The sequence below is a fragment of the Amblyraja radiata genome, chromosome 4, assembly GCF_010909765.2.
Source record: "Amblyraja radiata isolate CabotCenter1 chromosome 4, sAmbRad1.1.pri, whole genome shotgun sequence".
NCBI classification, from domain to species: Eukaryota; Metazoa; Chordata; class Chondrichthyes; order Rajiformes; family Rajidae; genus Amblyraja; species Amblyraja radiata.
In genome coordinates, this window is record NC_045959.1 from 115179418 (window position 1) to 115206128 (window position 26711).

Genomic DNA, 26711 nt, shown 5'->3' on the forward strand with positions numbered 1-26711 from the left:
TAGGGCTGGGAGTGGTCAAGGGTAAAGTGCGCAGCCCCTCTGGAGGGCGAAACCGGGCTGGAAAGAGGGTTCCACAATGCAAGTCGAGCTATAAGCGTGGTTTTAGCACTGGGTGCAATAAAGCTCACCGCACAGGGTGCTGAAACATTCCCTTTAGAGGTTGAGATCGGGTCCACGATGCAAGGCCAGTTTTAAGACTGGGTGCAGTCGAGTATACACCACACAGTAGTGAGGCAGGGTTAAAACATTCCCTCCGTAGGTTGAGAGTGGGGTGGAGAGAAGGTCCACGATGCAGGGTGTGTGGCTTTAGGGCAGGTTACAGTCCGCGCAGCACTGAGGCAGAGTTGAAACATTCCCTCTGTGGCTGAGACTGGGATGGAGAGAGGGTCCATAGTGAACACACCGCTGGGCTGGGCTGGGCTGGCCAGATTCCTACAAGAGCCTGCGGATTCTCCGGTGGCTGGTGTCTATCCGCGATGTCGCCCGGTCAGTCGAGGTGCCGATGACGTCGAGCACTTCGTTCTGCCGCTCCAGCTCACACTCCGTGTCCAGCGCCATGGTCTTCAGCCTCCGCAGGATCTGAAAGAACAGCAGGACGTGAGCAAGTCACACGGTGGCACAGCAGTAGGGCTGGACGTTAAGGAAGGACATTCTTGCTATTGAGGGAGTGCAGCGTAGGTTTACAAGGTTAATTCCCGGGATGGCGGGACTGTCATATGCTGGGGGAATGGAGCGGCTGGGCTTGTACACTCTGGAGTTTAGAAGGATGAGAGGGTATCTTATTGAAACATATAAGATTATTAAGGGTTTGGACACACTAGAGGTAGGAAACATGTTCCCGATGTTGGGGGAGTCCAGAACCAGGGGCCACAGTTTAAGAATAAGGGGTGAGCCATTTAGAACGGAAACGAGGAAACACTTTTTCTCACAGAGAGTGGTGAGTCTGCCTCTGCCTCAGAGGGCGGTGGAGGCAGGTTCTCTGGATACTTTCAAGAGAGAGCTAGATAGGGCTCTTAAAGATAGCGGAGTCAGGGGATTATGGGGAGGGCAGGAACAGGGTACTGATTGTGGAAGATCAGCCATGATCGCATTGAATGGCGGTGCTGGCTTGAAGGGCCGAATGGCCTACTCTTGCACCTATTGTCTATTGTCTATTGGCAGCTGCATCACAGTGTCAGAGGGCCGGCTTCAATCCCGACTACAGCTGGTATCTGTACGGAGCTTGCACGTTCTCCCCGTGCCGTGAATGAATGAATTAATGGATATTTTTAAGGTAAAAAGGGATGTTTTTGGAGGCAATGGGCAAGAAGGGAAAAAGATTTAATAGCAATCTGAGGGGTAACTTTTTCACACAAACGGTGGTGGGTGTATGGAACAAGCTGCCAGAGGAGGTGGTTGAGGCTGGGACTATCCCAACGTTTAAGAAACAGTTTGACAGGTACATGGATAGGACACGTTTGGAGGGATATGGACCAAGCGCAGGCAAGTGGGACTGGTGTAGCTGGGACATGTTGGCCGGCCTGGGCAAGTTGGGCCGAAGAGCCTGGATCCACACTTGTATCACTCTATGACTATCATGTGAGAAAGAGGGCGGAAGAATGACGCAGCGGGTAGAGCCACTGCCTCACAGCTCCAGAGGCCTGGATAGAGTGGATACGGAGAGGATGTTTCCACTAATGGGAAAGTCTAGGACCAGTCATAGCCTCAGAATTAAAGGGCGTTCCTTTAGAAAGGAGATGAGGAAGAATTTCTTTAGTCAGAGGGTGGAGAATCTGTGGAATTCTTTGCCACAGAAGGCTGTGGAGGACAAGTCAATGGATATTTTAAAGGCAGAGATAGATAGATTCTTGATTAGTACGGGTGTCAGGGGTTACGGGGAGAAGGCAGGAGAATGGGGTTAGGAGGGAGAGATAGATCAGCCATGATTGAATGGCGGAGTAGACTTGATGGGCTGAATAGCCTAATTCTGCCCCTATCACTTATGAACGAATAAACTGCAGGTGGGCTTTCTCCTGGGTGCTTGGGTTTCCTCATGCACTCCAAAAACATACAGGTTTGCAATTAATTGACTTAGATAAGATGTAAAATTCCAGCGTGGACTCGGTGGAGTGAAGGGCCTGTTTACTATCTAAATGGCGTCATGTTGGGAAAAGGGGAAGTACAACGGGATCTGGGGGTCCTTGTACATCAGTCTATGCAAGTAAGCATGCAGGTACAGCAGGCAGTGAAGAAAGCGAATGGCATGTTGGCCTTTATAACAAGAGGAATCGAATATAGGAGCAAAGAGGTCCTTCTGCAGTTGTACAGGGCCCTAGTGAGACCACACCTGGAGTATTGTGTGCAGTTCTGGTCCCCTAATTTGAGGAAGGACATTCTTGCTATCGAGGGAGTGCAGCATAGGTTTACAAGGTTAATTCCCGGGATGGCGGGACTGTCATATGCTGAGAGAATGGAGCAGCTGAGCTTGTATACTCTGGAGTTTAGAAGGATGAGAGGCAATCACATCACAGAGTGGTGAGTCTGTGGAATTCGCTGCCTCAGTGGAGGCAGGTTCTCTGGATGCTTTCAAGAGAGAGCTAGATAGGGCTCTTAAAATTAGCGGAGTCAGGGGATATGGGGAGAAGGCAGGAATGGGGTACTGATTGTGGATGATCAGCCATGATCACATTGAATGGCGGTGCTGGCTCGAAGGGCCGAATGGCCTACTCCTGCACCTATTGTCTATTGTCTATTCCGCGCTGTATCTCTAAAGGCTGAGATCGCACAGGCAGGAACAATATCACATCGGTAAAGGGTTTAGCTGCCACATGTACTAAAAACGGAAGATTCGTACTTGCAGCCACATAACATGTCTGTAAGTACAGTACTCATGGGTAACAAATTAAACAAAATAAAATCAAATACATTTTTTTTAAAAAGCAATATCTTGGGTGGCATAAGTAGTTTCTGCCTCACAGCGCCAGAGACCCAGGTTCGATCCTGACCTCGGCTGCTGTCCGTATGGTGTTTGCAATTTCTCCCTATGACTGCGTGGGTTTGCTCCGGTTTCCCGCCACATCCCGAAGACGTGCGGGTTTGTAAGTTATTAAGTGGCCTGTGCTAATTGCCCTACTTTGCAGCGAGTGGATGAGGAAGTGGGATAACATAGAAATAGTTATGGATGGTCGGCATGGACTCGCTGGGCTGAAGGGCCTGTTTCCGTGCTGTATTTCTAAACAAATTTGGTGTAAAAAGGCCTGAAGTCCTTGCTGCAACCGAGACTGTTTCGCCTTTCCCCCATCCCCTGTCCTCTCCCACCTGTATGCCCCTCTCTGGCTTCACATTTCACTCCTACTCTTTGCTGATCCGATACCCTTTTGTCTCCTCTTCAATAAGATGCAACTCTAGTTTTAAGACGTAGACACAAAGAACTGTCGAAACCTGCATCGTGTTTAATTTACACATATTTAGTGGGGAAGATGCTGGAGTCGATTATTAAAGATGTTATAGCAGCGCATTTGGAAAGCAGTGACGGGATCGGTCAGTCGGCATGGATTTATGAAGGGGAAATCATGCTTGACTAATCTTTTTTGAGGATGTAACAAGTAGAATGGATAAGGGAGGCAGTGGATGTGGTGTATCTGGACTTTCAAAAAGCCTTTGACAAGGTCCCACACAAGAGATTAGTGTGCAAAATTAGAGCACATGGTATTGGGGGTAGGGTATTGGCATGGATAGAGAACTGGTTGGCAGACAGGAAGCTAAGAGTAGGAATTAACGGGTCCTTTTCAGAATGGCAGGGCAGTGACGAGTGGGGTGCCGCAAGGCTCAGTGCTGGGACCCCAGTTATTTACAATCTATATATTAACGATTTAGACGAGGGAATTAAATGTGACATCTCTAAGTTTGCGGATGACACAAAGCTGGGTGGCAGTGTGAGCTGCGAGGAGGATGCTATGAGGCTGCAAGGTGACTTGGATAGGTTGAGTGAGTGGGCAGATGCATTGCAGATGCAGTATAATGTGGATAAATGTGAGGTTATCCACTTTGGTAGCAAGAACTGGAAGGAAGATTATTATCTGAATGGTGTCAAATTAGGAAAAGGGGAGGTGCAACGAGACCTGGGTGTGCTTGTACATCAGTCACTGAAAGTAAGCATGCAGGTACAGCAGGCAATGAAGAAAGCTAATGGCATGTATGCCTTCACTGCGAGAGGGTTTGATTTTAGGAGCAAGGAGGTCCTACTGCAGTTGTACAGGGCCCTGGTGAGCCCACACCTGGGAGTATTCTGCGCAATTTTGGTCTCTTAATTTGAGGAAGGACATTATTGCTATTGAGGGAGTGCAGCGTAGGTTCACCAGGATGACGGGACGGACATATGATGAAATAATGGGTCGACTGGGCTTGTATTCACTGGAATTTAGAAGGATGAGGGGGATCTAATAGAAACATATAAAATTCTTAGAGGATTGGACAGGGTGGAGGAGTCCAGAACCAGGGGTCACAATTTAAGAATAAGGGGTAGGCCATTGTAGGCTCGAAGGGCACCTATATTTCTATTTTTTTGTTTAGATACAGCAGGGAAACAGGCCCTTCAGCCTGCCGAGTCCACTCCGACCAGCGATCCCCGCGTATAAACACTATCCTAGGGATAATTTTTACATTTACCAATTAACCTACAAACCTGTACGTCTTTGGAGTGTGGGAGGAAACCGAAGATCTCGGAGAAAACCCACGCAGGTCACAGGGAGAACGTACAAACTCCGTACAGACAGCACCCGTAGTCAGGATCGAACCCGGATCCCTGGCGCTGGAAGGCAGCAACTCTACTGCTGCGCCACCGTGCTGGATCAACTCAGCGGTTCAGGCAGCATCTTTGGGGGACATGGACCGGCGACGTTTCGGGTTGGGACACTTCTTCAGACTGATTGTGGAGCCGAGGAGAGAAAAGTTGGGAAAGAGGTGGGCATGGGGATAAAGACTGGCAAGTGATAAGTGGTACGGTGGCACAGCAGTAGAGTTGCTGTCTCACAGTGCCAGAGGCCCCAGGTTTTTCCAACTACGGGTGCTGTCTGTACGGAGTTTGTACGTTCTCCCTGTGACCAAGTGGGTTTTCTCCAGGTGCTCCAGTTTCCTCCCACGCTCCAAAAAACTGCAGGTTTGTATGAATAATAAGAAATTATTCCCTTTATCCTGTATCTGCACAGGGCGGACAGCTGGATTGTAATCGTGTATTGTTTTTCGCTGACTGGATCGCACACAACTAAAAAGTTTTTAATTGTGGTTTAGTTTTTTAGTTTAGAGATACAGTGCAGAAACAAGCCCTTTGGCCCACCGAGCGATCCCCACACACTGACACTATCCTACACACACTCGGGACGTTTTACATTTATACCAAGCCAATTAGCCTACAGACCTGGACGTCTTTGGAGTGTGGGAGGAAACCAGAGCACCCGGGAAAAACCCACACAGGTCACGGGGAGAACGTACAAACTCCGTACAGACAGTACCCATAGTCAAGATCGAACCTGGGTCTCTGGCGCTATGAGGCAGCAGCTTTACCTCGGTAAACATGACAACAAACTAATCGACACAATTTATTACGCGATTGAATATTGCATATTTGCCTGTTTTGCGCCAACAAGCCTGTTAAGTTGCAGCAAGTAAGAAACCCGTTGTTCTAGAGTCTGTATGCGACAAATGAACACTTGACTCATGAAGAATTTGCGAAAGGAATGAATTTGGAGCCCTCTGGTGCCAGGTTTTTATCAACAACTGGCCTCACAGAAATTGATAGCTTTGACACAGCACGGAAACAGGCGCGTGAAGTCCACGCTGACCATCGATCATCCATTCACACTAGTTCCATGTTATCCCTGTTATCAGGCTTCTGAACGGCCCTTCCATAAGCCAGGGTCCTGTTCGACTCACCTCTACCCCATTGCGGACATTGGACTTTGTCTCTGGAACTGATGCGCTACAATGCTGAGAACTATATTCTGCACTCTGTATTTTTCCCTTTGCTCTACTTATTGTACTGGAGTTTGACTTGATTGTATTTATGTGTGGTATTATCTGATCTGTTTGGATTGCATGCTAAGTGAAGCTTTTCACAGTACCTCGGAACATATGGCAATAATAAACCTCAACCTAAATCCTCATTAATATACACTAGACAGATTCCCTCTCCACTCTCAAGTCTGATGAAGGGTTTTCACTGAAACTTTTAAGAAAGAACTGCAGATGCTGGACAAATCGAAGGTAGACAAAAATGCTGGAGAAACTCAGCGGGTGAGGCAGCATCTATGGAGCGAAGGGAAAGGTGACGTTTCAAGTCGAGACCCTTCTTCAGGCCCAGTCTGAAGAAAGGTCTCGACCCAAAAAGTCACCTATTTCCTTCGCTCCATAGATGCTGCCTCACCCGCTGAGTTTCTCCAGCATTTTTGTCTACCTTCGCTGAAACTTTGATCATTCCTTTCTCCCCACACAAGTTGCTTGGCCAACTGAGTTCCTCCAGCAGATGGTGTCACCACATTTTCACGATCACCTCTTCTCACACTATCTAAATCTACATAGAACAGTACAGCACAGGAACAGGTCCTTCAGCCCATAATGTCACGCTGAACATGACTTTAGTCTTTAGAGATACAGCGCAGAAACAGGCCTTTCGGCCACCGAGTCCGCACTGACCAGCTATCCCCGTACACTAGCACTATCCTACACACAGTAGGGACAACTAAATTTTGTACCAAAGCCAACCTACAAACAAGTATGTGTTTGGAGTGTGGGCGGAAACTGGTGCACCCGGAGAAAACCCACGTGGTCACAATCTCCGTACAGACAGCATCCGTAATTAGGATTGGAAACGGGTCTCCGCCGGTGCAAGGCAGCAGCTCCACCCGCTACGCCGCTGTTCCGCCCTGTATTAACATTGGGCACTGGTTGTAACATGGTGCCAAATGTAACTAATCTGCGACTGTTAGCAGTTTTGGGCCCTATATCTGAGGAAGGATGTGCTGGTGCTGGTGTGTACAGAGGAGGTTTACGAGAATGATCCCAGGAGAGAGTGGGTTAACGCATGAAGAACATTTGATGGCGCTGGGCCCGTACTCGATACATGTCCCAGCTACACTAGTCCCACCTGCCTGCGTTTGGTCCATATCCCTCCAAACCTGTTCTATCCATGTACCTGTCTAACTGTTTCTTAAACGTTGGGATAGTCCCAGCCTCCTCTGGCAGCTTGTTCCACACACCCACCACCCGTTGTGCGAAAACGTTACCCCTCAGATTCCTATTAAATCTTTTCCCCTTCACCTTAAACCCATGTCCTCTGGCCATCAATTCCCCGACTCTGCGCAAGGGATTCTGTGCATCTACCCGATCTATTCCTCTCATGATTTTGTACACCTCTATAAGATCACCTCATCCTCCTGCGCTCCAAGGAATAGAGACCCAGCCTAAAACTCTCCCTTTAGCTCACACCCTCTAGTCCTGGCAACATCTGCATGAATCTTCCCAGAACCCTTCCAAGCTTGACAATATCTTTCCTTTAACATGGTGAAAGAGTTAATCGCTATTAGCTAGGGTTACCTTGCAGGATGGGATGCTTTAAAACTAGTGACAGAGAAAATATACTGCTGACTCGTGCAGCGGAAAACTGAAATACTGCTGGTATTTAACCGAAGTGCAGAACCACAGCTGACTGGACCAGATCACCGCTCCTCCGAAGATAAGATAGCAGTCACTGAAACAGGTCAGAAGTTGTTTCTTGGAAATGCTCCTCGGCAATAGTTTTTGGAAGAATGACTAATGCATTTAATTGACATTACGTGTATATAAGACATTGTAAAACACTATCTTTGAGTGGCTGCTTGGGGAGCACTGAGTATATTGGTATACTCTCTGTACTAGTCCCCGCCGCTCCCGTCATGACGAATTAGTTTACCTTTAACCATTTGTGTTATTGTCTGTATTAAAAAGTGAACTTTATCAATGGTGCCCAGAACTGAACACAATATTCTAAATGCGGTCTCACCAACGTCTTATAAAACTGCAACATGACCTCCCAACTTCTATATTCAATATTCTGACTGATGAAGGCCAATGTGCCAAAAGCCTTTTTGACCACCTTATCTACCTGCGACTCCACCTTCAAGGAACCATGCACTTGTACTCCTAGATCCCTCTGGTCTACAACACTACCCAGAGGCCTACCATTTACTGTTCGAAGTCCCAAAATGCAACACTCACACTTCTCAGTATTAAATTCCATCAGCCATTCCTCCCCCCACCTGGCCAATCGATCCAGATCCTGCTGCAATCTTTCACAACCATCTTCACTATCTGCAAAACCACCCACTTTTGTATCATCAGCAAACTTGTTAACCTGTATGTTCTCATCCAAATCATTGATGACAAACAGTAACGGGCCCAGCACCGAGCCCTGAGGCACACCACTACACACAGGCCTCCAGTCCGAGAAGCAACCTTCCACGATCACCCTCTGCTTCCTGCCATGGAGCCAATTTGCTGTCCATTCAGCAATCTCTCCTTGGATCCCGTGGGATCTAACCTTCAATAGACAATAGCTGCAGAAGTAGGCCATTCGGTCCTTCGAGCCAGCACCGCCATTCAATGGAGTAGATTTGTTGAGCTGAATGGCCTAATTTTACTCCTAGAGCTCCTAGAACTAATCTCCTCTGCCGGCACGTGATCCATATCCCTCCATTCCCTGCATATTCACATGCCTTTTCAAAAACGGAATAAACACCATCGTATGAATCCGTCTCCATCACCACCCCCGGCAGCACGTTGCAGGCACCCGCTATTCTGTGCAAACCAAAGACCTGCCCCGCACATCTATTTTAAACCAGGCCCCACTCCATCAGCTCCATCTCTCTCACAGCCTTAAGTGTACGAATGCAAAAGATGTTTAAGAAAGAACTGCAGATGCTGGTAAAATCGAAGGTAGACACAAAATGCTGGAGAAATGCTCCATAAACGCTCCCTCACCTGCTGAGTTTCTCCAGCATTTTGTGAATGGAAAAGATCTTGGGGAACACACTCACCTGTCTCAGCTCTTCAGTCTCAGCCTCAGAGACGGTCTGCTCGCACACCTGTTGGGACACCTGTCCACCGCTAGCTGAAGCAGGATGCATTACCCTGCCCAAGAAGCCCGTGGCTGGGGAAAGAAACACAAGCGGCTGCTTACGGCGTTTAAAATCTATTTTGAGTTGAGTACAGGAGCAAAGAGGTCCTTCTGCAGTTATACAGGGCCCTAGTGAGACCACACCTGGAGTATTATGTGCAGTTTTGGTCCCCTAATTTGATGAAGGACATTCTTGCTATTGAGGGTGTGCAGCGTAGATTTGCGAGGTTAATTTCCGGAATGCCGGGACTGTCATATGCTGAGAGAATGGAGCGGTTGGACTTGTATACTCTGGAATTTAGAAGGATGAGAGGGGTTCTTATTGAAACATAAGATTATTAAGGGTTTAGACACGCTAGAGGCAGGAAACATGTTCCCGATGTTGGGGGAGTCCAGACTCAGGGGCCACAGTTTAAGAATAAGGGGTAAGCCATTTAGAACGGAGACGAGGAAACACTTTTTCTCACAGAGAGTGGTGAGTCGGTGGAATTCTCTGCCTCAGAGGGCGGTGGAGGCCGGTTCTATGGATACTTTCAAGAGAGAGCTGGATAGGGCTCTTAAAGATAGCGGAGTCGGGGGATATGGGGAGAAGGCAGGAACAGGGGTACTGATTGGGGATGATCAGCCATGATCATATTGAATGGCGGTGCTGGCTCAAAAGTCCGAATGGCCTACTCCTGCACCTATTGTCTATTGTCTATTTAGACTTTAGGAACTTCTGAGAAAGCTGCGCAGAAACAAAGCCTTTTGCTCACCAAGTCCGTGCAGACCAGCAATTACCCTGTACATTAGCATTATCCTACACACAAGCAACTATTTATAATTTTACGACGCCAATTAACCTACAAACCCATATGTCTTTGAAGTGTGGGAGGTGACTAACTCCAGCACTTTGTGTCTAGTTTAGTTTGGTTTAGTGATTCAGCAAGGTGACAGGCCCTTCAGCCCACCAAGTCCGCACCGACCAGCGATCACCCCGTACACTAGCACTCTCCTACACACACTAGAGGCAATTTGCAATTTCACCGAAGCCAATTAACCTACAAACCTGTACGTCTTTGGAGCGTGGGAGGAAACCAGAGCACCTGGAGAAACCCCCATGCGGTCACGGGGAGAACGTACAGATAGACAGCACCTATTGTCAGGATCAAACCCAGGCCTCTGGCGCTGTAAGGCAGCAACTCTACCGCTGCGCAACCATGCCGCCCTTTGAAGTACCATGCCTACCCATAGAACGCAGACCTCTAGATTCAGGGACAGTTTCTTCCCAACTGTTATCAGGCAAGTGAACTGTCCTATCACCAACTAGAGAGTCTTGACCTACCATCTACCTTATTGGAGACCCTCGGACTAATCAGACGTTACCGGAATTTACCTTGCACTAAACGTTACTCCTGTTAATATGCATCTGTACACTGTGGCCAGCTTGATTATGATCATTTAGCTTTGGAGATACAGTTTGGAAACAGGCCCTTCGGCCCAACAAGTCCGCACCAATCAGCGATCACCGCACACTAACACTATCCTACACACTAGGAACAATTTACAATTTTACCAAAGCCTATACGATTTTGGGAGATGGGAGGAAACCAGAGCACCCGGAGAAAACCCAAGCGGTCGCAGGGAGAACGTACTAAGTCCGCACAAACAGCACCCGTGGTCAGGATCAGATCCTGGTCTCCGGCGCTGTAAGGCAACAACTCTACCACCACGCCACCGTGACCCCCCCAATACAATAATTAGCCAATAATCTCACGTTAAGTGGCACAACTGCAGTGTCATCTCTGAGACTCTGTGACAGGGCGGCATGGTGCTGCCTCACAGCGCCAGAGACCTGGCTTCCAATCCTGACCACGGGTGCTGTCTGTACGGAGTTTGTACCTTCTCACTTGCGTGGGTTTTCTCGAGAACATCAGTTTCCTCCAACACTCCAAAGACGTACAGGTTTGTAGGTTAATTACTGTGGTAAAATTGTAAATTGTCCCTAGTGTGTGTACGACAGTGGAAGTGTGCTGGTCGGTGCGGACTCGATGGGGCGAAGGTCCTGTAACCGCGCTGTATCTCTAGTTGTTCATTTTTTATTCAGAAATACAGCGTGGAAACTGGCACTTTCGGCCCACCAGGTCCGCACCGACCAGCGATCCCCGCACATTAACACTATTCTATACCCACTCGGGACAATTTTTACATTTACCAAGCCAATTAACCTACTTTACGAATTTGGAGCGTGGGAGAAAAAAGAAGATCCCGGAGAAAACCCACGCAGGTCACAGGGAGAACGTGCAAACTCCGTACAGACAGCACCCGTAGTCGGGATGGAACCCGGGTCTCCAGCGCTGCTTCGTTGTAAGGCAGCAACTCTACCGCTGCGCCACCGTGCCGCTCTAAACTAAACTAAGACAGGGATTGCTCGGGTGCTTGTAGAAACAAGGAGCTGCAGATGCTGGTTTACCAAGGAGAGACACAAAATGGCGGACGAGGCATCCATTTTACCGTACCTGCGTTCCAGATGGAGCTGCCCATGTCATTGTTTTCCGAAGCCGAGGCATCTTCTGGTCTGAAGAGCTCCAAGAGTTCCTCTTTAAACTGCATTTTTTTGGCGTACTGGATCTCCACAATGGAAATAACGTCAGGCATCCTGGCCGAGTGCAGGGTGAAGGAGATGTCGGGCTTCCCGATGAACCTCTGGCGTACCACGATCTCGTAAGGGCTCTGCACCTTGATGTCGTCTACCTCATCCCGCCGGTACTTGTGCACGGGCTGTCCACTGGAATCACTGATCTCCAGACCAGAGCAGAGGACCGCCAGCTGGCCCTGCTTAAGGTTGGGGTCGGGTCCCGGCCCCTGGGAGTAGAGGCTGGGGACTTTCAATATCAGGCCATCCTTTCCAAAAGCCCACTCCGGGGACAACACAGGCTCGGCCTCGCTCGCTGCCTCCGGCTGAGTCGATCGGCGGAGGAGCTTGCCGAACGGCCACCAGGGCGGCGACTCCAGCTCCGTCAGCAGCCTGCAGCGTGGGGAAGAGGCCCGTTATCACTCGCAACACCGTCAATGGCTCGATGCGGAGAGACACAAAAAGCTGCAGTAACTCAGCGGGACAGGGAAAGCATCTCTGGAGAGAAGGAATGGGTGACGTTTCAGGCCGAGACCCTTCTTCAGACTGGACGTCACTGGGAAAGGGAAACGAGGGATATAGACAATGATCATCAGGTCACGTGATAGGAGTAGAATTAGGCCATTCGGCCCATCAAGTCTACTCTGCCATTCGATCATGGTTTATCTGTCTCTCCCTCCTAACCCCATTCTCCTGCCTTCTCCCCATAACCCCTGACACCCGTACTAATCAAGAATCTATCTGTAGGGCCTGTCCCACTTTCACGACCTAATTCACAACCTTATTTACTCGTGGACATTTTTCATCATGTTGAAAAAATACCCCGACCTACTTGATGTACCTACGACTAGCATCACGACCTACCTACCACCTGCCACAACCTCGTGACGACCATGCTGCGAGTATGAGTCAAGGGCAAACTCGGCAGAGGTCGTGAATTAGGTCGTGAAAGTGGGACAGGCCCTTATCTCTGCCTTAAAAATATCCATTCTGTGGCAATGAATTCCACAATAACTAAAGAAATTTCTCCTCATCTCCTTCCTAAAAGAACGTCCATTAATTTTGTGGTTATGACCTCTAGTCCTAGACTCTCCCACTAGTGGAAACATCCTCTCCACATCCAAGCATTTTCATTATTCTGTATGTTTCAATGAGGCCCCCCCTCATTAAACTCCAGCGAGTATAAGTGGACAAACGCTCATCATACGCTAACCTACTCGTTCCTTGAATCATTCTTGTAAACCTCCTCTGGACCCTCTCTAAAGCCCAGCACATCCTTCCTCAGACATGGTGCCCAAATGATGTTGAGAGATAAGAACAATGAATGAAATATATGTAAAAAAGTAACGATGATAAAGGAAACAGGCCATTGGCAGCTTTGTAGGGTGAAAACGAGAAGCTCGTGCGACTTAGGGGTGGGGGAGGGGGTTGGGGGAGGTGGGGGGGGGTGGAGAGAGAGGAAATGCCAAGCTTACTTGAAGTTAGATAAATCAATATTCATACCACTGGGCCGTAAGCTGCCCAAGCGAAATGTGAGATGCAGTTCCTCCAATTTGTTTTTAGCCTCACTCTGACAATGGAGACCTAGGACATAAAGGTCAGTGTGGGAATGGGAAGGGGAATTAAAGTGTCCAGCAACCGGGAGTTCCAGGCGGACTGAATGAAGGTGTTCAGCGAAACAATCGGTCAGTCTACGTTTGGTCTCGCCGATGTATAAGAGTCCACATCTTGAACAACGGATACAGTAGAGGAGGAAGTGCAAGAGAATACATGATTGTAATCATGCATTGTCGTTCTGCTGGCTGGAAAATCTTTTCACGGTACCTCAATACACGTGGCAACAAACTAAACTGATTCAGAAAGCAGACAGACACAAAAAGTATCCATGAGAATCAATGCTTTAGCAACCCTTCAGCACTTTTTCCTCAGCTGGTACATAGAAACATAGAAAATAGGTGCAAGAGTAGGCCATTCGGCCTTCTAGCCTGCACCGCCATTCAATATGATCATGGCTGATCATCCAACTCAGTGTCCTGTACCTGCCATCTCTCCATACCCAGGGCTCGAAATTAGCGGTTGCCCGGGTGCCATTGACCACCCAAAGTGCCGCCGGGCAACCTAAACGCCGACTCATTTTGCCCGGCTTGGCACGCAAATACTGGTTTATACCGATAGACACAAAAAACTGGAGTAACTGGGTCAGGTAGCATCTCTGGAGAATAGGAACGTGACATTTTGTGTCGGCGGTGGCGGCGGCTGTATTCCTCTAGTATCTTTGATTGCGGGGCAAAGATACTAGGTGCGTGGTGACGAAGGGTCGGAGTGAATGACAGGTTCCGAACAGCGGCAACAGCGGCCGCGATAGCGGCTCCACCGCCTTCTCCTCCCGCACCCCGCCCGGTGGAATGAGGTCTCCCTCTCCCCCCCTCCCTCCTCCCAGCCACGGCGTGCGAGAGGGGTTGTTTTGAAAGCGCCGTTGGCGGATTAGCAAGCAGCGGCCGCTATTGTCCTGATAACGGCCACTGCCTGCAAATCCGTTAACGGCGCTTTCAAAACAACCCCTCTCGCATGCCGAGACCAGGAGGAGGGAGAGGGAGGTCTCCTTCCGTCTGAAGCAGCTGCACCAAAGACCCTATAGCTATAGGATCTTTGAGCTGCACCGCTCGGCCTCGCACCTTCCTGTCGGCTGGAGGAGGTGAGGCGGTGGCGAGGAGATGGCCGCACTTTGGCGTTGGACAGGGACGGCCAAGGCAGCGGGCGATGTTGTCCGAGGAGCGCTGATCTTCCTTCCTCCCCACCTCCTCTGCCCCACCCCCCCCCCTCTCTCTCTCTCTCTCTCGTACGCCCCCTCCACCCCTCCTCTCCATCCAGCACTGATCCCCATTCCCTCCTCTATTGTCCTCACTGACATCCCCTGTGCCCCCCTCCCGATCTACCACCCCCCCCCAATCTATTCATCACCCTACCCACCTCGCATTGATTCCCCTGCCACCGCCCTCCCCCCCCCCCATCCATCTAACACTGGTCCCCCAATTCATCCTGTACTGACCCCCCTTCCCATCCATCCTGCACTTCGCCCCCCATTCATACTGCACGAATCCTCCCATTCATCCCGTACTGACCCACCCCCCATTTACCCTGCACCAATCCCCCCATCCATCCTGTAGTGATCTCCCCATTCATCTTTTACTGATCCCTCATTCATCCTGTGCTGATCCCCTCATGCATCCTGTACTGATCCCCTCATTCATCCCGTACTGAACCCCTCATGCATCCCGTATTGATCCCCCATTCATCCTATACTGATCCCTCATTCATCCTGTAGTGATCCACCATTCATTCTGCACAGACCCTCCGATCCACACTGTCCTGATCCCCCCCCCATTCATCCTGTGCTGATCCCCCCCATTCATCCTGTACTGAACCTCCCATTCATCCTGTACTGATCTCCCCCCCCCCCGCATCCATCCTGTAATGATCCCCCTTGCTCTCCCCTCACAATTTTACATACTCCAACCAATACGTACTAATTCACCTGCCTCAAACCATCCATTCCGCACTGATTGCCTTCTCAACCCCCCCCCCCCCCATGGTCTTCAGAGCGAACATTGACTATGTTAGATAACGGAATGCAATCAAATGTGTTTTAATTCCCAATGTTATTATTTGTTTTGACTCCTTTAAACATATTACCAAAAGAACATTTGCTGCAGTTATGTCCTTTGGCCATCTCTTGTAGGTTTTAACAGCTATTATAATAAAATGCCTTTAGAAATTTCCTTGCAACCTGTATATTTTGTTGTGGATAAATTATGTGGGAAGCCAGAGTGTTTCTATACCAATAGCAATAACGACCCAAGCCATGTCATGGTAATTTTCGGTCCTTCACAGAAAACATGCTTGCATCAATCTGTAGTGTGCATGGTTAAGCATATATGTTATCAAGGTCCTGGATTTATTGACACAGGTTGATCATATGCTGAATAATCCAACCACATTTTTGTTTGGAAGTGGAAAGAACTAATAGAAATTGCATTAATTGCATGTGCAAAAAGAGTTAAGATATTGTATTATAATTTTGCTGCATGTCATTGTGGTATATAGCATGTCTTGATTGGTGAATATGTTTGGTTTGTGAGTTATTTGAAGCAGAAATATTATGTGAATGTAGACAAAAGTGCTGGAGAAACTCAGCGGATGCAGCAGCATCTATGGAGCGAAGGAAACAGGCAACGTTTCGGGCCGAAACCCTTCTTCAGACTGATGGGTTTCAGCCTGAAACGTTGCCTATTTCTTTCGCTCTATAGATGCTGCTACACCCGCTGAGTTTCTCCAGCACTTTTGTCTCCCTTCGATTTTCCAGCATCTGCAGTTCCTTCTTGAACTTAATATGTGAATGCTTCATTGAGCATAATTCCGACTGGTAACTACGCACTTCGTCCGAGCACATTATCACACGCGTCATGCAAACCGTCTTAAATGACCACCTAAAATGTCATTTGGCAACCTAAAAAGCTGTCAAGGTTGCCCGGCTGGCAACAGGTAAAAAAAATTAAGCGAGAGCCTTGCATACCCCCTGATCCCTTTAGCCACAAGGGCCACATCTAACCCTCTTAAATATAGCCAATGAAATGGCCTCAACTACCTTCTGTGGCAGAGAATTCCACAGATTCACCACTCTCTGTGTGAAAAATGTTTTTCTCATCTCGGTCCTAAAAGACTTCCCTCTTATCCTTAAATTGTGACCCCCTAGTTCTGGACTTCCCCAACATCGGGAATAATCTTCCTGCATCTAGCCTGTCCAACCCCTTAAGAATTTTGTAAGTTTCTATAAGATCCCCCCTCAATCTTCTAAATTCTAGCGAGTACAAGCCGAGTCTATCCAGTCTTTCTTCATATGAAAGTCCTGCCATCCCAGAAATTAGCCTGGTGAACCTTCTCTGTACTCCCTCTATGGCAAGAATGTCTTTCCTCAGATTAGGAGACCAAAACTGTACGCAATACTCCAGGTGTGGTCTCACCAAGACCCTGTACAACTGCAGTAGAACCTCCCAGCTCTTATACTCAAATCCTTTTGCTATGAATGCTAACATACCATTTGCTTTCTTCACTGCCTGCTGCACCTGCATGCCCATTAACACCTGCCTAGAACGTAGAACGTAGAATAGTCTAGGCCGTTTGGCCCACAATGTCTGTGCCGAATATGATGCCAAGACCAACTCTTATCTGCCTGCACGTCATAGTCCTCCATTTCCTGCGTAGGGGACCCCGGCAACTCTACCCCTGGCCAAAGATCTTATAGCAGCTCCTCTATAATCTTTGCCCCTGGCTGCGCGGCGCTCCAAATCCAGCGCGGCCCGCGGCCGGACGCCCGCAGCCCCAGCTCCGCTGTGGCCGCCGACATGTTGTGTGTCGACGGCCACAGCGCTCGGAGCTTACCGCACGGCGACCCAGTAAGGCATTGCCCGCTCCCCGCTGGTATCCCAGCGCTGCGACGCCGCCGACTCCCAACATCGCGGAGCTGGGGCTGCGGGCGTCCGGCCGCGGGTGGCGCTGGATTTGGAGCGCCGCGCAGCCAGGGGTAGAGTTGCCGGGGTCGGAGCTCCAACCGGCGCTGCCCGCGGCCGGACGGTGCCCCCAGCTCCGCGATGTTGGGAGTCGGCGGCCACAGCGCTCCGGAGCTTACTGCACGGCGACCCGGTAAGGCATTGCCCGCTCCCCGCCTCTCCGACCAGGTAGGGGACTAAGAATTAAAGTTTCCCCCTTCACCCCCCACCCACCAACCACATAAAATCCCTCCAAACTAACTGACTAACATTTATGCAATAATTTACAATGATTCCCCGGTCTCCGGGGAAGAGGCAGCCGCTCCAGACTTTTCAAGCCGCCCGCGCTACCTACCTAATCTACGCTAAAAATCTTCCATTCGGAAATCCGAAAAATTCCGAAATCCGACAAGTGTCTGGTCCCAAGGCTTTCGGATAAAAGGTTGTGCACCTGTATTGGTAATAGTTACAATTAAGGATGCAAAGCACTGGAGTAACTCAACGGGTCAGGCAGCATCTCTGGAGAAAAGGGATGGGTGACGTTTCGGGTCGGAACCCTTCTTCAGTCCCGACACAAAGTCTGAAGGGTCTCGAGCCAAAACGCCACCTACCCATGTTCACCTGAGATGCTTCCTGACCCACTGAGTTACTCCACCACATTGTGTCCTTTAATGAGATGTGGACGCTCACAGCTGTACACGGTGCAGGTTTGGAATTAACTGCAATGGTAACACTCTAAACTAGGGACAGTGTGCAAGAATTTGAATTTCTCAGCTTTTGAACGGACATTTCGGGTCGAGACCCTTCTTCAGACTCTGAGAGGTCTCGACCCGAAACGTCGCCCATTCCTTCTCTCCAGAAATGCTGCCTCACCCGTTGAGTTACTCCAGCATTTTGTGTCTACCTTCGATTTAAACCAGCATCTGCGGTTCTTTCTTACACATTAAGAGCACACAATGTACTGATGTCCATGTAGCAAGTTCAGCATGTTATGTCTATCGTTGGTATAAACCAGCATCTGCACTTCCTTAGATAAGACACAAAAAGCGAAAGACGCCGACGCACATACGCGGGAGTTAACCGTTCGCGATGGTACACTTTCCTTGATCATCGTTGCTATTCGCAGATCTTTCATTAACTTGCTCAATGTTTAGTTTAGTTTATTGTCACGTGTATAGAGGTACAGTGAAAATCTTTTGTCATGTGCTAACCAGCCAGCAGAAAGACAATACAGGGTGATACATGTGCCTTCAGAATTTCTTGTCCCCTTTCCCCCAACCTTTATCTTTGTTTGCTTTGCTGTTAGCTTTTCCCGACTAACAATGATCTATTCTACATTTTCCTTGATCTCCATTCCCTTTGTCCTGTTTTCACACCTTACCCTTCCTTATCAATGCACCGCCCACTCCCCTGACATCAGTCTGAAGAAGGGTCTCGAACCGAAACGTCGCCCATTCCTTCTCTCCAGAGATGCTGCCTGTCCCACTGAGTTACTCCAGCATTTTGTGCAAGTAATGTACCACACGGCAGCACCTTTGGTGTGAGCCAGCACATGCGGTTGCTTCCGGCCACATACCTGTTTGCCACGTCCATGTCGGACTCGATCTTGTCCAGCCCGTTCATGATGCGGTCGAACTGTTCTCCCTGGTGATGCAGCACTTTGGCCGTGTCCCCCAGGCGTTGCTGAGAGCTGGAGGCCAGGTTGATGAGTTCCCTCCCCTTGGTCGGGGTCGCCCCGGCGGCCGGCGCGTCCTGGACCCCGCACGAGAGCAGCTGCGACCGCCAGAAGTGCTCGACGACGTTGAACACCGCAGCCCGGCAGGGCTGCAGCGAGCTGAACCAGTGCTTCTCCCTGCCGCCCAGCAGTATCGTCAGCGAGCTGAAGATGAAGCTGGATGTTTCCTTCCTGATGCCCGTGACGTCGGAGAGCTGGAGGCTGGTCAGCGCCAGCCCTTTGTCTGACGTGAACGCCAGCCGGCACGGCGAGAGTGAGAGGGTCCCGTGCACCCACCGCTTCTCACCCTCGACATAGTACGACCCTGGCCACGAGTGAATGCACAAGTCTTTGTTCATGGCAGCAGCTCCCACCCCTTCCCGAGGGGTCTGCACGTCAACAAGCGGGAGAAAATCTACAGGATCCTACAAGGACAGTGAGAGAAAGAAGTCTGGTTAAAATGTAACACGGGTTCACAGATACAGCACCGAAACGGGCCCCTCCCCCTACCAGGTCCACGCCGACCATCGATCTCACGTTCACACAAGTGGAAACAAAGAACTGCAGGTGCTGGTTTACAAAAACAGGCAAGACTGAAGAAGGATCCCGACACATGTTCATGTATATTTCCATGGTATATGGACACACTGATCTGTTTTATAGTCAATTCCTGTTATGTTGTGTTGTGCTGAAGCAAAGCAGGAATTTCATTGTCCTATCAAGGACACATGACAATAAACTCTCTTGAATCTTGAATCTTCTCCACAGAATCTGCCCGAGCCACTGAGTTACTCCAGTACTCCGTGTCCATTATTGGGGACAAATTGGTGCTTTTGTGAAGACAGCTACGAGGAACTGCAGACGCTGGTTTACAAAAAAAAGACACCAAGCATGACATCCGGAGGCTGCAGTGCATCGTTTGATCAGCAGAGAAAGTTGTTGGCTGCAACTTTCCCCCCATTGACGAACAGTACACTGCAAGGGCCAGGAAGCGAGCGGGTAAAATCATCTCTGACCCCTCTCACCCCGACCACAAACTCTTTGAACCACTTCCCTCTGGAAGGCGACTCCGGACTGTCAAAGCCGCCACAGCCAGACATAAAAACAGCTTTTTCCATGAGTAGTAGCTCTACTCAATAACCAAAAGTCTGTAGCCTCCTTTTGCTCTGGTATTTTATTTCATTCTTCACATGTGTAAATTAGCATGTCTTATTCTTAATTGTTTGCTGTATATCGTGTTGTTACTTGCAAGCAAAACACCAAGGAAAATTCCTTGTATGTATACATACTTGGCTCATAAAATGTATTCAATTCAATTCAATTTAATTCAATTCAAAACGCTGGGAGGACTGGTGAAGACTAGAGAAGGGGTCGTCACTGAGAGGCAAGGACTTACAGCGCTAAAGACCCTGGTTCGATCCTGACCACAGGTGCTGTCTGTAAGGAGTTTGTACGTTCTCCCCGTGACCGCGTGGGTTTACTCCGGGTGCTCCAGTTTCCTGCCACACTCCAAGACGTGCATGTTTGTAGGATAATTAGACTGTAGTAAAATTGTAAATTGTCCCTATTGTGCAGGATACTGCAAGTGTACGGGGAGATCACTGGTTGGTGCGGACTTGGGAGGCCGACAGGCCTGTTTCCGCGCTGTATTTCCAAAGTCTGAAGTCTAAAGATAAGTACTTTCAATGTTTGAGGAAAAGCTGCACCTGAACAATAAGAGGCAGATGCCATACAACCACAATCTAGCATTAACGCATTATACAAGGGTAATTCCCCGGATGGCGGAAGTGTCATATGCTGAGAGAATGGAGCAGCTGGGCTTGTACACTTTGGAGTTTATAAGGATGAGAGGGAATCTTATTGAAACATAAGATTATTAAGGGTTTGGACACGCTAGAGGCAGGAAACATGTCCCCGATGTTGGGGGAGTCCAGAACCAGGGGCCACAGTTTAAGAATAAGGGGTAAGCCTTATTAAGCCTTTAGGAGATGAGGAAACACTTTTTCTCATAGAGAGTTGTGAGTCTGTGGAATTCTCTGCCTCAGAGGGCGGTGGAGGCGGTTCTCTGGATACTTTCAAGAGAGAGCTAGATATGACTTAAAGATGGGGAGAAGGCAGGAACGGGGTACTGATTGGAGATGATCAGCCATGATCACATTGAATGGCGGTGCTGGCTCGAAGGGCTGAATGGCCTATTCCTGCACCTATTGTCTATTGACAATCCCCCCACACTTCACCTCACCAACATCTCTATCCTTTATGGGACTTTATTGGCTTTACCTTGCACTAAACGTTATTCTCTTATCATGTATCTGTTCATTGTAAAAGGATCGTTTGTAATCATGTATTGTCTTTCCGCTGACTGGTCAGCACACAACAAAAGCTTTTCACTGTACCTCAGCACACGTGACAATAAACTAAATAAACTAATCAGCCCTGAAGTTTGAATCATTGAATTACAAACACATACAAGTACCAGACAAGCCATAAACTATCACGTTCAGTATAGGAAAGTTGACATTAATTCTAATCTTGAGGTTTTGGCTGTGGAGGTTTGGAGCAGCCAGAATTCTATCACTGTGATAAATTATTATAACCCCTGTCAACCCTTGATATTGTCAGATTTTGATGAGATAATGGAGAAGGTAAGGTGTCCTGTTATATGGATTGGAGATTTTAATGCGCATAATCCTTTATGGGGTAGTGATCACAGGGATAAAAATGGTGCTATTGTTGAAGAATTTCTAGACAAGTATGAGTTGGTATTGTTAAATGATGGAAGGCCGTCTAGGTATAATATTGTGAGAAACAACTGCAGCCACATAAATTTATCAATTGCTTCATCAAATTTAGCAAGAATTGGTGAATGGGATGTAATGGATAGATATACACTGGGTAGTGATCATTATCCAATTTTATGTAGGTTTGGTAGGGATTTGAGGAGAGAAGTGGAAAAGAAAGTCCCTAGATATAACTTTTTTCAGGCCAAATGGGATAAATTCCAAGAGAAGGCTTAAAGTTTAGTTGGAGAGGTTAATAGTGAGGGTTCTGTAGATAGTTGGAATACTTCCATTAGTCTCATGATTCATGAGGCAGCTTGTTGTACTATTCCTATTCCTTGGTGGAATAAAGAATGTGATGAAGCTGTAAGGAATAGGAATATAGCCTATCGAAAATTAAGAAAGTATCCAATTTTGGTCAATGCAATGGAGTACAAGCAGCTAAGGGCAGTAGCAAGACGAGTTGTAAAGGATGCAAAGAGGAATAGTTGGAGGAAGTTTTGTGGTACACTAGGCCCGGAAACTCCAGTAAGGCATTTGTGGTCAGCTGTGCGTAGAATGTCAGGAGTATATAAAAGAAGTTTGTTACCAGTGTTGCAGAAGGGTGAGGTGGTAGCAGTCTCCAATAAGGAAAAAGCAGACATGTGTGTTGACAGTTTTAAAGCAGTGCATAGATCAGAGAGCATGGGAGTGGAGAGGTGTAGAAAGAGAACCGAGCTGATGGCAGTTAATCAGTAGAAGCTGGAGAGGGGTTTAGTAAATGATAATACCTTTAATCTGTTTTTTACCATAAAAGAGTTGAAGGATGCAATTATGTCTGGGGCAAATACCACCCCGGGGAGAGATAGGTTGTCGTATGAGTTATTTAAACATCTGGATGATACTGTACTTGATGAAATCTTAGCTTTGTTTAATACTGTGTGGGCAGAGGGTTATTTACCAAAGGAATGGAAACATGCAGTCGTGGTCCATATTTTAAAACCGGGCAAAGAGGCATCTGACCCTAGTTCATATCGCCCTATAGCGCTCACAGCAGTGCTCTGTAAAATGATGGAGAGGATGGTAACCAACAGACTAGTTTATTTTTTAGAAACCAGAGGACTATTTGTTGATGTACAGAATGGCTTTAGGAATGGAAGGTCTACAATGGAATCTGTATCAGTTTTGGATCAGGATATTAAAAGGGCATTTAGAAGCAAGGAAACAGTAGTGAGTGTATTCCTTGATATTGAGAAGGCATATGATTCTTTGTGGAAGGAGGGATTAATGATTAAAATTTTTGACTTGGGAGTCAGGGGACTGGATTAAGGATTTTTTATTGAATAGAACAATACAAGTAATGGTTGGTAGTGTCAGCTCAGAGACTGTAGAAATAGAGAATGGAACACCGCAGGGAAGTGTTATCAGTCCAGTTTTATTTAATATCATGATAAACGACATATTTTGTAAATTAGAGAGAGGATTTGGTCTGTCTTTGTTTGCAGATGATGGGGCCATCTGGAAAAGAGGTCGTAATGTAGAGTTTGTTTTAAAACAGATTCAAAGAGTGTTAGTGTCTGTAGAGGAATGGGGGAACACATGGGACTTTAAAATCTCTGTCTCTAAGACTAAATATATGGTATTTGGTTTTAAAAGAAAGTTACCTAAGTTAGGGCTGTATATGTATGGGTCTCTATTGGAGAAGGTAAAGGTTTTTAAGTTTTTGGGTGTTTGGTTTGAAGAGCGTATGACTTGGGCTGTGCATGTAGGTAAAATTGTGTTGAAGTGTGAAAAAGTTCTGAATGTTATGAGAAGTCTGGTTGGGTGTGAGTGGGGGGCCAACAGGGAGACAATGCTGCTAATTTATCAGGCCATGATCAGATCTTCTATTGACTATGGGTGTTTTGTGTATGGGTCTGCGTCTAAAACTGTTCTGGCTAAGCTAGATGTGTTGCAGGCAAAGGCTTTGAGGCTTTGCTGTGGAGCCTTCAGGACTTCCCCAGTCCCTGCCGATTGTTGAAATGGGAGAAATGCCCTTATGGTTAAGGGGCATTAAGCTAGGGTTACATTACTGGGCTAAACTTTGTGGGTGTAATGATACCTTCCCAGCAAGGTGTTTGTTGCAAGAGGTTGATGATGGTAACAAATATAACACATTTTTTGTCATTATAAATCAGTGGGCTAGGAAGCTGGGTTTGGAACAAGGGGGTATTATAGAGCATACAATAAGGCTACCTGTGCCCTATTGGGTTCTTCCTGAACTGTTTATTGAGCTTGCTTTTCTTCAGGAAAAAGATAAGCGCGAGGTGACTCCAAGAATAGTCACTCTCCCTGCACGGGAGACCCAAATCTCTCCCTGCACGGGAGACCCGACCTTTTCTTTGTCGGGTCTCCGTTGTCGTTGGGGCTGCAACGAGGAGCGGCCTCCAACAGGAAGACCGGGGGCTGTGGTGCCGACTACTCACCTCACCGTCGCGGAGCTGGCCGAGTCCAGAGCGGGTGGAGCTGTGGTGGACGCTGCTGCGACCCGACCCCCGGAGATTCGGAGGCTGCAACTGCGGGTTTGGCGGACAGTGACACCGGGAGCCCGCGGGTCCCTGGAGGGAGTCCGCTTTGCGGGGCTTCCGCAGCGGCGACTTCTCCCGCCCGAGTTGCGGGGTTGAAGAGCACCTGGAGCGGGGCCTACAGCACCGCCCTGCGCGGCTTGGAATGGCGGCGGGTCTCTGCGAGCGCGCGCCGGGGGCTCTAACACCAAGACCCGGTGTGCGACCTTGCATCACCCGGCGTGGCTTTAATGGCCACGGGACAATCGCCATCGCCCGCCGGGGACTTTGACTTTGACTCTGACATCGGGGGGGGAGAGTGCAGTGAAGAGAGAAGTTTTTTTGGCCTTCCATCACAGCAATGTGATGGATGTTTATGTAAATTATGTTGTGTCTTGGGTCTATTTGTTTGTAATGTATGGCTGCAGAAACGACATTTCGTTTGGACCTCAAGGGGTCCAAATGACAATAAATTGAATTGTATTGTATTGTATTGTAGTGGAATATCTTAATTCAATCAGTGAGAGCACTTTGATTGTTTTTACAGATGGATCTAAAGATCCAGTTAGTGGGAGAGCTGGGTTTGGAGTGTATGTGGAGCAGCTTGGGTTGAAGATTGGTCAGCGCATTTCTGATGGAAGCTCTGTTCTCACGACTGAATTAATGGCAATTCAATGGTGGATTGAGGAAGCCAGTTTTAGAGAAGTCATTATCTGTTCTGATTCTGCAGCTGCTCTTGAAACTTTAAGAGTAGGGAAATCTAAAGCTCGTCCTGACATTCTAAGTGAAATCTTGAGTGTGTTTTCTAGAATTGGGTTTGCGTGTAACATCACTTTTTGCTGGGTTCCCGGGCATGTGGAACTGAGAGAGTGGAACTGAGAGAAATAATTAAAGAGGGCTTAACAAAAGAATGGCAGAGAGGATGGGAAATGGAAGTCAGGGGTAGACACTACTTTTCTATACAATCTGAAGTTAGGAAAATATGTTTCTGTACATCTCTGTCCCGTAGGGACTCAGTTAAACTGTGTAGATTGAGGTTGGGACACTGTGGGTTAAATTACTATTTGTGCATTGTAGGGAAACATGTTTCTGGCTTGTGTGAATGTGGGAGTAATGAGACAGTTAAGCATGTTTTCCTAGAATGTAAAAAGTATAGGGTAGAAAGAAAAGTATTGTTTGTTAGACTGACAGGACTTGGAGTTGAGGCTTTTTCTGTTTCATCTTTGTTTGGACACAGTGAGAAACATCAACTGATATCCAGGGCTGTTCTTCAATTCCTGCAAGTTACAGGACTGTATGCAAGAATTTAGTTCAAACTTTGACCTGTGGAGGGCAGTAATACGCTTAGCAGCGTCTACACTGCCGGAATCCTACAAGAAGAAGAAGGAGAAGAACTACCACGTTCAAGAATTTTAGTTTCGAGTTACAGCATGGAAACAGTCTGAAGAGGGGTCTCGACCCAAAACGTCACCCATTCCTTCTTGGTGCAGGGTACAAGTTGCAGGTGCAGGGTTCTAGGTGCAGGATGCATAGTACAGGATGCATGGTACACGGTGCTCGATACTACTAGATTCCAGATACTCGATGCTTGATCCCATTCTACGCTGCATCTGCTTTTAAATTAGTGGTCAAGTCAAGTCAATTTTATTTCTATAGCACATTTAAAAACAACTCTTGTTGACCAAAGTGCTTTACATCATTGCAGGTACTAACGTGCTACATACAATGGTACATAGATCTAACAATACATACATAAATACATACATACAGCGCTCCCTCAGAAGACCTCAAGAAACGCTTGTGAGAAGAAATAGGTTTTAAGTCCAGATGCTGCTCCACAGTCTAGGTGCTGCAACCGTAAATGTGTGGCGCCCCTGGTCTTATACCTGGACCGCGGGATAGTCAGTCGCCCCAAGTCGGCCGACCTGAGGGACCTGGAGTTGGAATGGAGGGTTAGCAGATTTTTGATGAAGCTGCAACCTTCCTGCAGACTCAAAAGGCAAGGTCAAAAACTTTATTTGCCATTTGTGCTTACACACATAGGAACTCTTGTGCGGTTGTTCAGTCAAGTCAAGTCAAATTAAAAAGACACACAGAAAGACACATAATCTATAAAAACATATACTTCTCTAAAAATAAAAAATAAAGTGCCTAAAACCCTATATAAAGGGGAAAGTAAGAACATTGTAAATTGCACAAACCCTATATAAAAGTGTCGATTGCATTGTAAATTGCACATGCCCAGGAGACAATATAATATGATATAATATGATATGCTATGAGGTAGGTAGACTCTGCCAACACATGGTATAAGAGGACAGAGCCCGGCGAGAACCCCCGTACCTTCACGCTGCCGCTGTTGCTGCTGTTGCTGCTGTTGTTGCTGCTGTTGTTGCTGCTGTTGTTGC

General features: G+C 47.8%; 1 protein-coding gene across 2 annotated transcripts; it reads right to left on the bottom strand.

The window, feature by feature from the left end:
- Positions 1-26711, bottom strand: snap47 (synaptosome associated protein 47). Of its 2 annotated transcripts, none has more exons than XM_033020284.1 (5): positions 26647-26711; positions 18864-19426; positions 11626-12134; positions 9048-9160; positions 1-579 (listed from the first exon to the last, which is right to left on the bottom strand). In XM_033020284.1, the coding sequence occupies exons 2-5, from the start codon at positions 19358-19360 to the stop codon at positions 433-435; spliced, it is 1266 nt and encodes a 421-aa protein (XP_032876175.1). In that variant the 5' UTR covers positions 19361-19426; positions 26647-26711; the 3' UTR covers positions 1-432. The 2 variants fall into 2 exon arrangements, with proteins under 2 accessions (XP_032876175.1, XP_032876176.1); XM_033020285.1 differs by lacking the exon at positions 26647-26711 and adding an exon at positions 20398-20421.